Source organism: Eurytemora carolleeae, unplaced genomic scaffold, assembly GCF_000591075.1.
Source record: "Eurytemora carolleeae unplaced genomic scaffold, Eaff_2.0 scaffold144, whole genome shotgun sequence".
NCBI lineage: Eukaryota > Metazoa > Arthropoda > Copepoda > Calanoida > Temoridae > Eurytemora > Eurytemora carolleeae.
In genome coordinates, this window is record NW_019396044.1 from 266,382 (window position 1) to 281,834 (window position 15,453).

The following is a 15,453-nucleotide window of genomic DNA, read 5'->3' on the forward strand; positions in this document are numbered from 1 at the left end:
CAAGCCATAGTTTTTCTTCTGCATTTATTTTTCTTGAATGTACATGTTAGATTTAGTTCTCAATGTGAATCAACCAATATTTGGTTAAGTAAAAACATAAATGATCAGATGTTTGTACAATTTGATAAATCCTAAAAACCTGATATTTACATTTTTATAAATAACACGTAGATTATATCAAAATATCATATTCTTATTTGAATATTTATGGTCGGAAAGTAGACAACTTATTCTTCACAGAATCTTTAAAGTATCAACAATGTTAATTTCAGAAATTAGAATGTTAAAACTAAAAAATCTTTTTAGAATTTTAACAATTTTCTCTGTATGGTGTTTATCAAAAGCAGACGAAGAAACAAACGAGGTATAACAAAAAAAAATAAAATTATGAAGCTAACCATTTTTTTGTTAAACCATTCAGGAGTTAAGTTGGTCAAATCTTAGTTTTCTTACTAGCCAACAAACCGAGAAGAAAGAGGTAAGATTTTACAGAAAACTCTGATAGACAAGTTGGCCGCCAGGTGTCTCTGCTCTCAATACTGTGAATGATTCCATGTGGCAGAGACACCTAGCGGAAATAATCGTTGTTTTAATTGCATTGTATTTAAAACAAATAAAAAATATTATTAAATATCAACTTTATACAAATGCGTCGAAAAATAATCGATTATTATAGGTTGTAATATGTAAATGATTTATTTGGAATTAAATTGATTTTTTTACGATCCAAGTCGTATGTTGCAACTTTCGGTAAGAGTCGTTTTTAACAATTTTCTCATTATAGATGCAACAGATAGAAGTAAGATTAGTAGTGATCACCATCGATAATTTTTCGCCGTAAGCCTTTACCCCTTTAATTTTTCGCGAACACTCCCTTTAAAATATTTTTAACTTTAGGATCAAACGCAAGATGCATTTGACACCAGACCCTACATGCTGGAGTCAGGTATAGGAAATTTAATTGTACATGGATTGTGCTTCAAGTTCATGCATGCATCGACAATAGGGCCTAGGGAATGGGATTTTGAAATCGAAATTCGTTTAACCGGAGTTGTATGAAGCCTAGCATAAACATCTTTACAACTTTGAGAGAAGAAAAAAAACTTTCTGCAAAATAAACCTTAATAAGGACGAGTTTTACACGTTAAAGTAAAGTACAATTTAAAACCCCACTAGGAAAAAATGTCATGAAAACATGCTAAAATAAGTATCTAAAGATCTAACTGATTACGGTCCTTCGATCTTCTAGTTTTCGAGATTTTGAAAAGAGTTTTTGTCAACTTACATTTAAAAATCATATTTTTGATACATTTCTTAATCATATTCTTATCAGTTTCTCATTTCTTTAGCTGAATATAGTGAAGACGACCTTCAGACTAGAAGAAGACGCAAAACAAAGTAAGTACATACAACTTGATACGAAATTAGAAGAACACAAGTAGAAGAACTATTTGTAATTTAAATATAAGTTCTATACAGAAGCGATATTTTATGTTAGCATTTTAACATTTGAGATCCAAGGGTCGATCAAGGAAACGTCAAGGAATAACTTAAATAATATGCTTTTTGTTTGGCAGTTTGTGAAGAATCTTTTGTTTTGTTTTATCTGTTGTTTGTTTACAAGCAAAATACTGCTATTCAGATTCCTAATTTTCTTATCTACGTCAAAGTCAGTAACTAGTAAGAAGTTGAACTCATTTTTCTTTGTCAAAGTCCGAAGTCGATCGTTCATATTACTGAAACGATTTTTTGCAAAAAGCGTGACTTTTATACCTAAAAGCCGTGCTCCCTCTCTCTCTGCGTATAGTTCAGAAAAAAACTCACGGCTGACGGTCTTTGAAAATTAGAAAGGCTGTTTTCCTCTTTGAATTTCTTTTAGGTATCTATCTTTTTCCTAAAGTTGTTTCATCAAAACTAATGAGTGAACGTCATACGGAATAAAATATTTAATATGTTTTAAAATATGGGACCAGATTTAATTAATAAACAGAAGTAGTTAAACTAAAAAATGATAAACTATATATTATGTATAGTTTGAGAAGAAGACGACCTGAATACTCCGATTACTCTTCTAATCTCAACACTCAGGTTAATTATTTACATCAGCAAATCTATATGGGACACATACATCAGTAGGTCCTGAAGGAAGACAAACCTTATAGAAATCTAACGTACTAGCCTTACAGGGCGCTTCGCGCCCATCTTCTAAATTAATTGTGAACATGTTCTCTTTCTGTACATCGTAAAACGAAAACGAAAATAATTCGCTGATTTTCAAAATTTTAAAAAAATTAAGGACGATTAAATTTTGATGGAGACAAATATTTAAAATTTTAATCATTCATAAACCTTCCCTGGGGCCCCTAGATGTCCCACAAAAAAATTGGGCCCGATCGGTTCAGCCGTTTTGACGTTTATTGGATACAAACAAACAGACAGACAAACAAACAAACACCCAGACAAGCCAATAGCAAAAGGGCGTATTTTCCGGGAGAAATTTTTTTTATATTTTTATACGTAGCTGTTTCTATACGTTCAATTTTTATAAGGTTTGACTTCCATCTGTAGAATAGGAAGACGACATTTGTGTATTTGAATTGTTATTCATGCTAAAAATGGTCGATTTTAAGGGCGAGAACAACTGTTTTGCTAGTTTTTAGGAAATGATGGTTGTTGTTTACTCAAAAACTAAGCGCAATTAAAACTTAAATTCTAAAAGTTGGTCAAGTTTGATACAGCTTAAAACACTGGTTTTATCTTTAAATTTCATTTATTTTTTAATTTTTCATGAATATATAAACTCATATTTCATTAGATTGAGGATCAAACCTATTATGAGAGAGTTGAAGATAAAGGTATAGTTCTCATCATTTCGTTATCATAGATTTAATTGTGAAGCTCCAAAACAAAGTTGTTTAACGTATTTTTCTCTTTATATTTGTGAAATATCTTATTAATACAGCCAACTGATTACTTACCACAAAGTAAAATTTGCAATCGTTATATCAATTTGTTTTTGTTTTCCATTGTTTATAGTTTCAGTTTTTGATTTCATTTGGATAAACAATCCCAATAAATTTTAGAATTTGCCCCTTCTCCCAGCATGGAAGTATCATCATCAGACCTATCTGCATCTTACCAAGCTCCATCATCTGGATACGAAACTCCATCCACCAGTTACAAAGCTCCATTATCTGATTATGAACCACTATCATCCAGTTATTCATCTTATTCTAAACCATCCTACAAGGGGTAAGAATTTCCGAAGTGAAATAGAATGCTAAATTTTTAAGTAACATCATACTAAATACTGCATCTGCAATCTGCATGACTCTTTTTAAACAAAGTTTATCAGATAAAAAATAAGCATTTTTTAACTATTTTGAAAACCACTTTCTTCTTTTAAATCTGAAAAGGGATCAAGTCTTTGCCACAAACTCTGGTTTTTAAATCCCTATATCTTAACAACCCAATATTGTAGACCTCAGATATTTCAAACTTTGACTTCTCTTATATGAAAAAATCAAAGTTTGAAATATCTAAGGTTTAAATAATTTGATTGTAGATATATAGGTATTAGAAAATTGGGATTTGTTGCAAAGACTCAATTCCTTTGTATTGAATATGTAATTATTATCTTAATGAGTTATCGGACAATTTTTAAAGGTTTAGAGTTTTTGTTGTTAAACTTTTTGGACATCTTTTCTCAAATTACTTGTTTAAAGGGACAGTAGGCGTAATTTCTAAAATATGGCAATGCCAGATTTACAAAGGTACCCTTAAAACCTTTTTCTGATAAAGTATAAATTATATATCTATGTTTTTGTTTCCTTAAACTGTTTATTTTAATTTGAGGTTTCTCTGAAAAAGTTTCAATGGTAAAGTTGTGAATCGGGCATTGGCATCTTTGAATGGATTGTCACTTAAAATTACACTTACAGTCCCTTTAATGCAAAAAGTACAATCGTAAAATTTCTTAGCGATATTCACTAACCATGTGGTTTATGAAATTGCATTTGTGCATGCATTTTAACCTTATTGCTGCATTCACACAATACATTCTATTATCTAACCTGCATGTTAATGGGAACATGATTAAAATATAATATCGAAATGAAGACCAGAGTCTCGGCGGAGTTTGGCATTGCAACAAGATAATGCTGGATCTGGTAGCAGCAGTACATTTTTCTCTAGGCTTTTGAGGAACATTTTTCCAACCTTTTTTATTTTTTTTTTGGTCTGCCATGCACACCATGGGCACTGGCTTTCCTAATTCTGACCAGTTTCCATTAATTTAAATAGTTTCAGATCGGCCTCGAAATGTCTCAGAAGTCTCAAAATGTCTATCATTTATATTATTTCCATACATACTTAAGTTATACGATTCATCAAGGAGATTCACCGGCATAGGGTCAAACGACAAACGGTCAATAGCGCGACAAGGGTAAAACAACAAAGGGTAAAACGACATAAGGTCAAAAAGTGCGACTAACGGGCAAAATTTCTATCAGACGTTTTTGGTTAACTATAACTATTTCCATGTTCATAGAACTAGTAGCCGCAGCGCTCGGCCCAGAAATTGTCTTAACCAAACTTTACCCTGAAATAATACATAAAATATTTCTTTCCGTCTTAACCATTTGTCGTTTGACCCTGCGTCGTTTGAACCTCTGTCGTTGGACCCTGTTTCGTTGAACCCTGTGTCGTTTGACCCTGGGTCGCTTGACCCTATGTCAAAGAATCCTCAAGGACGTATTTTCTCACCAAATTCACGTGGTTAACCTAAGCTAAAGGGTTGTTTTAGAGCATACGAAAAACGCGATTTATTAAATTTTCTATAAAACATTCTAATTGGAAAAAAGGCTCCTCAAGGTTTCTGGGCTATGAGAATACAGCTACTACTGAAGGTCGAACTGACACCTTCTATGATGATGATGATTACTACAGCTCATATGGCGGGCATAATACGTAAGAGTAATTTCAAAGGAATTAATTGCTCTCCTCATTCTTGACATTTAAGCCTCATATCTTTACAACCTGGTGTCGTAGTTCTTTTTTATGGGCATCACTGTGTATGTATCATCATGTTGCGGTGATGAAGAGATTAGAAAATTTGAATTTGTGGAAAATGTTCAGTTCCTTTAAAAACTAACCTTTTTTTCTGGGTTTTATGCATTTTTTCAGCAGTGTTGTGAACTTTCTCAATTAAATGAAATTATTTTAAGAAATCTAAGTTATCAAATAGAGTCAACTTAATAATCAAAAATATTTCTGCTTTGTGTGTTTAAAGAAGTTTTAGCAAGGTAGGAAGAGACTGAATAGAAGAAAATCAGGAAAACGTTTCAGAAAAATCCCACAGTTTACTTGAAATATTAAATAGAATAAAAATTGATAAAAAGTAGAAAATTCAAACGGAAGTACATACTATAATAATTTTAGACTATTAAAGCAGCAAAGGCATACTCGTTATAGCTTTTAATAGCGAAATTTCAATAATCTTTGTCACAAATCTTGTTTTATTTTTCCGTTAAAAAAGATTTAATTTTATCCTTTACCTTGGTAAATAAAGAATAGAAAATAAAACTTCAGTAGATTAAAGATACTGTAAGCGTTATTTTATCTTATGAAAAGATGGCAATGCTCGATTCACAACGATACCCTTGAAATCTATCCGATCAATAATGTGGAAGATATTGTTGTTTTTCTAGGTTTAAATGTGTACCCCAGACACATTTTAACAGAGTATATGGCAAAGATGTCGGGTAAATAATTCTCAACTTTATATGTTCAAGATCAGTTTGTTCAATCGTCTAAATGTTTTAAGGAACTCATGATATTTCCTATTTGTTATCCTCAAGTAGAAATTGAAAATAATTGAATTGAATTGAAATGAAAAACAATTGAAAATGTTTCGAAACCAGACAAAGCTTTTAAGGGTACCGTTGTTCATTGCCATCTCTGCCTATAGAGAGTCACTTAAAATTACGCTTACAGTTCTTATAAAAGATAGATAGAAATTAAGTTTTGCCACAAACTCAAATTTTCAAATTCATATATCCTTCGCAACCTGCTAAAAAAATCAAGGATCTACGACATCGGGTTGCAAAGATATATGGATTAGAAAATTAAAGTGTGTAGTAAAATCGCATTTCGTTTAAACTAAATTGCACAGTTCAACCACTTATGTTTTTAAGGCATGTAATTAAATTTCACTTTTGGAAAAACAAGTAAAGGTCTAATCCCGTCCATGAACGGAAAAATGGGCCGTTTTGCGTCAGTCAATAAAGACTGACCCAAAACGGATTTAAAGTTTTTTTTCTTCCTTCCGTACAATGATATATAAGCACAGAGTAATTTTATCCTGGAGTAATTTGTGAAGATTTTGCCAAATTTTGCATAAATATAAATTTACATTATTTCGCATTACATTTATGCACCCTCTGCACTTTATACTTGGTTTACGGATGAGGTGAAAGTTTAAGTTCAAAACTGTATCTGAATACAGAAAAGCATGTGCATGTGTTTTCTAATATATAATTCTTATATGAGTAATTCTTTAACAGCATCCCTTTTTATTACAAATTCATAGACTTGACCAAATATTTAAGTGGAATCAAATTAAGATTAATAAGCTAAAATCCGAATAAGTGTCTAGCTTTTGAAGTAGTTTTGTGTTTTAATGTTACTTTTTATTTTTAGTTAAATGCAAAACACCCTTGCAAGGCCTAAGGCCAAATCAGTGTTCCATTTAAAATTCAGTTCCCATTAGTTTAAACCCTAAGAAGTAACACCCACCCATACATACAGTGGTAACCTAAAAACGGTGTAATGAGTGTTGTCTGCAATCTTTCTTTAAACTATGTAACCTTAACAGCGTTTTTAAATTTGTAACTTTTTCTAACTAAATAAGAACGAAGGCGACATTCATTCCTCAGTTTTTACCTCTGTTTGTTTAGATTATTTTTCTAGTTGCACATTTAACACGTACTTGTTTCCTAGAAAGGGAAAGGATAAATTCAACAATTTTCTAAACGCCCTGGCGGCCTTCCTTCCAATCGGTCTCTTCCTGGCTGCTATACCACCAAACCTGATCGTGATCAACTCTGCGTAAGTATATATTTATCTATCTAATCTTAGGGTGGAGGAGGAGCCAGGAATAACGGTGTTTACAGGGGTTTTGAAAACCCTTCTACCAATCGGTATGCATCAAATTAACGGAAACAGAATAAAATAAAACAAAATGTTTTATTTGACTTTTATAGGGTGCTTTGAGCCAATTTTTTAGTTAACATTTTTGATTTTAAATTTGGCTTTATACGTCATTAAGAAAATATTTCTTGTTGACAATTTGATAGATTTCCAATTCCAAACAAATATTAAATAAAAAAAGTTTGTAAAGGAAAATTTTACATTTTCGATCGGTTGTAAATTTTCTCGGGGTCATTGAGATATCACCAATATTTTGGTCAGACTGGTTAAGACAGTTTTTTTACAGTTATAAGATAAACAGGCAAGCCAAATAGATAAAAAGATTTGAATAAGAAAAATATTTGAGATGTGTTTATGTTGTTCTGAGTGATTTATACGTTTAAAGACAAAGTTTCGTAAAAGTTTTTTCACAAAACTTCAGATTTCTTGAATTAAAAAAATAATCCCACTTTATATTCATTCATTTAAATAATATTAATAGAGCTTTTTTTAGATACAAATTTCAGAAATAAAAAGGGGTCACAAAAATAAAAATATATAAACAGTGGAATGACTCACTTTATTTTGTCATGAAAAATTGTTAATGATTTTGTAAAATCGATTATAGATATTCGCATGTTCTATATCTAAAGGTGCCCCTTTCTTAGTAAGAATATGGAAGATGTCGCATTCTTTTTATTATGAAAGCCTAGTATTTAAACATTTAATGGCCTTCACTAAATCTTATCTACTGGTACTGGCACGTATAAGGACGGAAAGGAACTGATTTTTTGTCAAAAATAATTTTTGATCTAACAGAATTTATAGTTTGACATATCAAATGACATCAGGGTTGCCAAGATATATGATAATAGAGACTGAAAAATTAGAGTTGTGGAAATACCTTAGTTAATTTCCGGCCTTTCAGTACCAGTACCAGTATACAAGATTTAGGGAAGGTCATTAAATATATAAATATTAGGCTTTCAGGGTGCTTGGTTCCCATCTTTTATTTGAATTGTTTACATTTTGGCGGATTTTATAAGAAAAATTTCGTGGATTTACAAATTTCAATGAAAATCGAATTTTTTGTTGGAAATGAATTGTTGAAATTTTGATTATCTATAAAACCTTCCCTTGGGTTACGTGAGGTCCCACAAAAAATTTGAGCCCGATCGGTTAAGCCTTTTTGACGTCTTTTCGATACAAACAAACAGACAGACAAGCAAAGCATATATGTATAGAAGATAGCATTTCACCAGATAATTGATCTTTATAATTCCAAATCCGAGTGCAACGTTGTGTATAATGTGATAATACTAATTAATAATTATCGTATTTGTATATTAAAGATATATTTACAATTCTATTCTCTGGGTGGAATGGTAGGATAGGATTATTCTAAACCAAATAACAATTTGAAAAAGTATGAAGGGAGGTTTTAATTGAGTGTGCCGGTAATGCATTTTTATTATTAAAGAAATATTTTTTAATGCTGTTTCGTTATTTATATTTATTATTTCAGGAATTATAATTATAGATAAATCATCGTAGTAGGAGTGGGGAAGGGCCGCGGAACAGGTGTAATCTCCTAGTGTAAAAACAAAAATGTTACAGCTTCTCAATTATATTAATATGTGTTTCAAAAATAGTCAACAAAAAAAACTTAAGCCATTTATTTTTACCCTAGGTACTTCTCCTAGGATAAAATATAAATGGCTTAAGTATTTTGAAATTTTATAATATTTTTTTCATCTTAGTACTTTAATTCAGATATGTTCCGGAAATAGAGTCAAAGAGACTGAAAGCGTAATTTACAGTGACCTTTTATGTAAATTCCCGATTTACAACAGTATCCTTTGTGTGTTCGTCTAGTACAGAGATATATGCGTGTGCAAACTTATCGAAACCCGCTTAAGTATTGTGCGTTCTGTAGAGTTTGTGGTGTACTTGAAATTACGGTTTCTTTACAGATCCTTTATTTCCTCCTTTATGGATAATCTGGTGCTGTAATATTGAAAGAAGAAACCACTTTTTTATTTAATTTTGTTTAATGTGTGTAATGTGTTTCAATAAGATATGATGATGATAAAAATGATTGAGTTAATAGCAACAGTTTTAAAGATAGCGATAATAATAACCTTAATAATGGTAATAATATTATGAAAACAATAATTAGATAATATATATTAACCAGGACTGCTTATATCGGCTCTTATTCCATCATCTGTTACAATTCACGGGTAAACTATATGGTAGACTATAATAGTAGTGTTACAAACCACATAATTGAAAAAATGTATGTTTTAGATAGGCCGATACTGGATTTTAGCTGCACTTCTAGATAATTTATTTTATCGTATATTACGTTACTGTCGTAGATGTTTTAGTTAGTACGTTATTTTCCACTATTGACTATAATGAATGAATTGTGAATCAAAAGTAAATTAGATATGTACGTACTTAGATAATGATATTCTCCACAAAAGACTCGAAATCGAATAAAAGTGCATGTTTAGTTAAGTAACCTTTCAGGGGAGTGGCCAGTTAGGCTGTGTTTAGTTGAAAACTAAGTAATATAGAATAAAAATTAAGGGTTTACTTTTTTAGTAAAAAGTTATAAAATCTACGAATTTGAGTGCAAAACTTTAATAAAGGAATTGATGTTCTAAAACCTATATCTTTGCAACCTAATGTCTGAGACCTTAGATATTTCAAACTATGAATTCTATGAGATCAAATAATCAAAGTTTGACATATCAATGGTGTAAGCCATCAGGTTAAAAAGATATAGTGATTAGAAAAAGTGAGTTTCTCTCCTTACGGATCCTAGTCCTAAGATTTTTCTTAAGGGTAAAACGTACTTTGTCCATTGCCAGTCATTTCCTTTGTGATTTGTTTAAATCATAATTCTTCAATTCTTTCTCTTGTTTTTCGTTTTTCACCATATTTTTTTACTTAAGACGTAAAAAGAGGGAAACTGATTTAAATGAGATAGAAGAGGAATATTCATATCCCCTGATGACTAAAATAGGTAACATATAAATAAAGATATTTTACATATTATTATATATGTTTATATTATTTCCCTGTCGCCTTACTGATCCACTAATCACTATCCAAATTTGTGGTCTTTGAGAAAAAGTGCGTCTGATTAAAGAGCTATAAACATAAACGCTAGTAATATGATAGCTAGAATCATAAAAGAGAAACCTGATAGCTAGAATCATAAAAGAGAAACCTGATAGCTAGAATCATAAAAGAGAAGCATGATAGCTAGAATCATAAAAGAGAAACATGATAGCTAAAATCATAAAAAAAGATAGCTAGAATCATGATAACTACATCAAAAAAGAGAAACACTATAGCTAGAATCATAAAAGAGAAGCATGATAGCTAGAATCATGATAACTAGAATCAAAAAGAGAAACATGATAGCTATAATCCTAATAGATAAACATGATAGCTAGAATCATAAAAAAACAAGATAGCTAAACTCATGATAGCTAGAATCATAAAAGAGAAATATGATAGCTTGAAACATTAAAGAGAAACATGATAGCTTGAAACATTAAAGAGAAACATGATAGCTTGAAACATTAAAGAGAAACATGATAGCTAGAATCATAAAACAGAACCAAGATAGCTAGAATCATGAAAGATTAACATGGAAGCTAGAAACATCAAAGCAAAACATGATATCAGAAACATAAAAAAAAACAAAATAGCTAGAATAGTAAAAAAAACATTATAGCTATAATCATAAAATATAAACATGATAGCTATAAACATGATAGCTATAATCATAAAAGATAAACATTCTAGCTAGAAACATAAAAGAGAAACATGATATCTAGAATTATAATTAATAATAATTATAATTTTCGATGAAATGCACCATTTTAACACTTATTATTTAGGGAGGATAGGATATACTGGACTCAAGAATACCGGTTGTCAAAAAAGATTTCTCTGTGAACTGGCAAACCTGGGAAGTACAGCTGAGGCTAACAGGTCAGATTTGAGGCAAATGTTTGGTTAACTACCCACTGATTATATATAATACGCTACAAACTATAATGTTTGGTTAACTACCCACTGATTATATATAATACGCTACAAACTATAATAATGTTCACCCTGATGTTAAAACATTTGATATTTTAAACTATGAATTGGCTTAAATTGAAGAGTCTATAGGTTTAAAATAAAAAAGTGTACACGTCTTTGAGTTAAAATTAAAGGGAAAGTAGAAAATGTTTGTATTTTAGGTGTGTAATTACTAATCAGATCCTTTATTTTTAGAATTGTTTCTAATCTGATTAAGTTAGTATTATATTAAAAAAAATTAAGCTTGGCAATTATTAAAACATAATTTTCTTCTACTTAAAGTTTTCTCTATTTAGTATTCAAAAGTTTGCAGCCTTCGCCGCTGCTTCAACACCGGATGTGTTTGCAGATTATTTGCAAGCAAAAGAAGTGTTTCAAGTAAATTATATTGAATTATCTGAGCTGAAAACTGTTGGTTTAAATGGAGCTAAAATTCTAAGCCTTTATTCATTGAACTCTGAGAGCGGGGAAAAGCAGTCAGCCATGAGCTACAACGGTTTGGTCTTTTATGCCACATATTAACTTTTTGTCTTCCGCGAGCCATGAGCCAACCCTTCGGTCTTCTTTTCCATTTAAAACGTAATAATTGCCGGAAGAATCAAATTTTGTGGCATATTGAAGACTGAGCGGTTTTGGCTCATGGCCTACTTCCTTCCCCCTCACTTATGCAAACGTATAAGGTTGAACCACCGACCGAAGTAACAGGCTTAAGTTACAAAAGTTTCGCCATCTGCACTGTTTAGAGACGGGTTTAACTTTATCCATAAAACCAAAAGTTTCCAGCTCTTTCCTTACAAATTGAAAATTGATACAAGTTCTTAGAAATTATAAAAATTGCTTTATATTTCAGGAGTGTGCATTTTATAACTTTAATTCTTTCATTTGTGCCTAATAACATATAAATATTAAAAATCTTCAGCAAATTTTCGAATTAAAAAAAACGGATCCAAGATGACAATTATTTCGCTTTTACTCAATATTATTGTCAAAACAAAGAATTTTTTATTTTGTTATTTATGTAGGCAGTAAGAGTGCAACAGTGTGATAGATTTGAATGCAAAGGATTCTGAAGAGTTTAGTTATTGTCAATCTAAAGAAATATTGAAAATAAAAATTTTAAGCTGTAAATAACCTCAATTTGACCAAAACAAATCATTGCATAATTCAGATTAAACCAATCCTGATTTAGCATAATCCAATTTTAGATATGATCTTTCCATTATCCATCCCAGTTATAACCAATTATTGCTGCAATCTACAACCCTTATCTTACCAAACAAATCCTCCATCCATACACTGCACTATATTTCCATCCGCCAAAACCAGACTTCCTCGTAAAAGTCCGAAAAAATAGTTTAAGTTCCATGTTGCTAGAATGAAGTTCAGTAGTTCACGATCAAATGACCTAACTTAGAACTGAACTTTTCCTTCCTTATAACGAATGTTAACCATCATAATTTGAATGTATGCAAATATTGCCCCCCTGTAGTTTTTTTTACATAACTCAAAAAGAATTGGTCTGAGGCTGTTGAAATTTTCTGACTTTTCTTACATTCCCAAAGCCCTCCCTTTAGGCCTAAAACTGGGCTTTAATACTAACTGCCTGAGTCCTCAGGCACATTGCCTGAATGACTGCTTTTGCCTGTAACAAACTAAATCTTTGTTTTGACCCACTTTCACTTGTCAGATTTTGATAAAATTTAGCTTTTTGGAAAGCCTATGGCATAAGAAAACGGATTGCACAAGTTTTGCGAAAAAAATTGCAAATTTTTTGCAAACAACCTGTCAAAGGAAATTTGCTTATTTTTAGTTTTTCTTAAAATTGCCCCCCCCCCCCAGCATATCCTGGTTTTCAAGTACCCCAGCAGGGATAGGGTTAACTTCTTTATCTATATATAAATTTAGCTTGTCTGGGTCTCTATTTGTTTGGGTGTCTGTTTGTTTGTATCCAATTATCGTCAAAACGGCTGAACCGATCAGGCCCAAATTTTGTGTGGGACCTCACGTGGCCCAGGGAAGGTTTATGGCCAGACTTTAAGTATGTAATCTTTGATTTATTATAGATAAATAATTCGTCCCACAATTTTAAAATCAGAAATACTTACGAGGAATTCTGGTGTTGGTGGGTGGAAATAAATCCTGAATAAACTTTAATTTCTGAAATCAATCATAAATTAGTTCATAGTTTTGATAAACAAGAGAAATGTGGTTTGATGTATATTCAAATTTGACCATTTTAAAGTAAATAAATTAATATGTGAAAAATTAGTTACCATTTGATCTTTCAGCAGTTTTACTATATTATGTGACCTTTTTCGATTAAAAATGTTTATATTAAAATGTTGATGCATATGATGTTACGGATATAATGCTCTAAGCCATGTATACATTATTTTCGATTAAAAATGTTTATATTTAAATGTTGATGCATATGATGCTACGGATATAATGCTCTAAGCCATGTATACATTATTAGCCTGTCTTGTCCTCGTCATTGCCTGTTCCCGCCAAGCTTTAAATTGTTAAAAATTGATGTCTTCTCAAGTTGACAGCAATCCCTACTCCTTAGCAGTATGTGTATGTATCTTAAGTAAGAATCTGACAGCATATTGGAACTTTCGATGTCCTTTCTTTTCTTCATAAAATGTTGCCAAGGATTTTGTAATCTGCGACTGAACTATTTTTAAAAAGGTCACTTTTAACAAAAAGTTTCTCTCCAGGTCAATGCAGCGAAACTTTGGCGATGCTGGTATCTGCAGCTATGTCAAGGAATCATAGACTTAGAGATGCAATATTTTGGTTACTGTTTTCGCTGAACTTCCTTATAGAGAAATACATCAGCAACTGCCTACCTTTAATCCCGATCTCTTAATCTGAATAATGAATATCCAATGTAGACACTTTTAATTCCTGCTTCATTCGTTCTTTCTCTCTTTTTTTGGGTATCCCAGCCAGATTTTGACGAATGACAGTTCTCTCATTAAATTGTGCGTAAAATTTCAAATTTACCAGCTCCTGATTGGCTCGTCGGGTTTTGCTCTACTAATTTAAGTTTATACACTTTTCAGGATGCAGACTTAAGATTAAATTAATTTCGAGATTAATAAAACGACGAGATTAAGCAAAGATTTCAGTATCCACATTTCGAAAGCGTTCAACTCTCTGAACTCAAACTGAAACAATTCTAAATATATCCGGTGCAAAAATTGCAAATTACAAAAATCATTTCTCATTAGCGGCGACATTTCTTCAGTAAAAGGAAAAACAAAAAACCACATTCGTTCTACATTTTTCTATTTATCTATTTGGATATTTTAGAGAGACGAATATACAGAATTTTTTATTACACTAGCGGGCGTATGCACATAGCCTTAATCTTCTTTTTACATTTATAGAGGTTGTCAACCGTCATCTAAATCTAATTCTTATTGAATAACCAATAACCATGTATTTTAAAAAAGCACCAATCTTAGAGTTTAAAGATCCCATTTAAGATGTGATTTCTCTTGATTAAAAAATAATATAATATTATATTTATGCAAAATGAAATATTATAAAATACGCCTATTTATTTAAGCTGTAACTAATACAATAAAAGTCCTTTGTGTCTCAACGCAAAATAGAAACTATGGAGAGTAAAACAATAGATATAGAAATTTTTTATTTTAGTGGAAAGCACTTTTACACCGATTAACTATAAATAACCACACCTAACAAAATGTCCCCTATGGGCGAAATTTTATTTAAAACTACAGGGTGTCCCATGAAACATGACAGTTGGTAAATAGTTTTGAATGTCTACTTCAATATACTGTATTAGATATTAAAGACTTTTTGTAGTTTATTTTGTTAAAAAAAAATCTTTTACTCAAATATATTTTCGTTGAAATTAATTTTACTTTAAGATGACTCCCATACAATTTTTTGTATTATTCTCTTTAGTATCAACCATCTTAACAAATTATGGAAGAAGACATTTTAAACCATTCACCAACTATCATGTTTCGTGGGACACCCTGTAGCTCCGAGAGTATGATAAACTCAACATTTATAAAGACTCCATGAATAATATCTAAACAAACAAATGAGAAAAGATAAGAAATGATCCTACACAGATAATTTATCTAGAATTCACAATCTTAGTTTAACGCTGTA

At 31.1% G+C, this 15,453-nt stretch overlaps 1 protein-coding gene across 1 annotated transcript; it reads left to right on the forward strand.

Moving 5' to 3' along the window:
- Positions 1-275: 275 nt before the first annotated feature.
- Positions 276-12,426, forward strand: LOC111701622 (uncharacterized). Its single transcript, XM_023472995.1, has 12 exons — positions 276-364; positions 422-478; positions 898-946; positions 1,350-1,398; positions 2,034-2,088; positions 2,816-2,855; positions 3,084-3,252; positions 7,000-7,107; positions 10,152-10,222; positions 11,109-11,202; positions 11,595-11,676; positions 12,321-12,426. Exons 1-12 carry the CDS (start codon positions 281-283, stop codon positions 12,366-12,368), a joined length of 906 nt encoding a protein of 301 aa, XP_023328763.1. The 5' UTR covers positions 276-280; the 3' UTR covers positions 12,369-12,426.
- The last annotated feature ends 3,027 nt before the right edge of the window (positions 12,427-15,453 follow it).

Coding starts and splice junctions, on each gene's coding strand:
- LOC111701622 (XM_023472995.1), top strand. CDS start 281: ATGTTAAAACTAAAAAATCTTTTTAGAATTTTAACAATTTTCTCTGTA. Junction 365..421: donor CAGACGAAGAAACAAACGAG/GTATAACAAAAA, acceptor TAAACCATTCAG/GAGTTAAGTTGGTCAAATCT. Junction 11,677..12,320: donor AAGCAAAAGAAGTGTTTCAA/GTAAATTATATT, acceptor TTATTTATGTAG/GCAGTAAGAGTGCAACAGTG.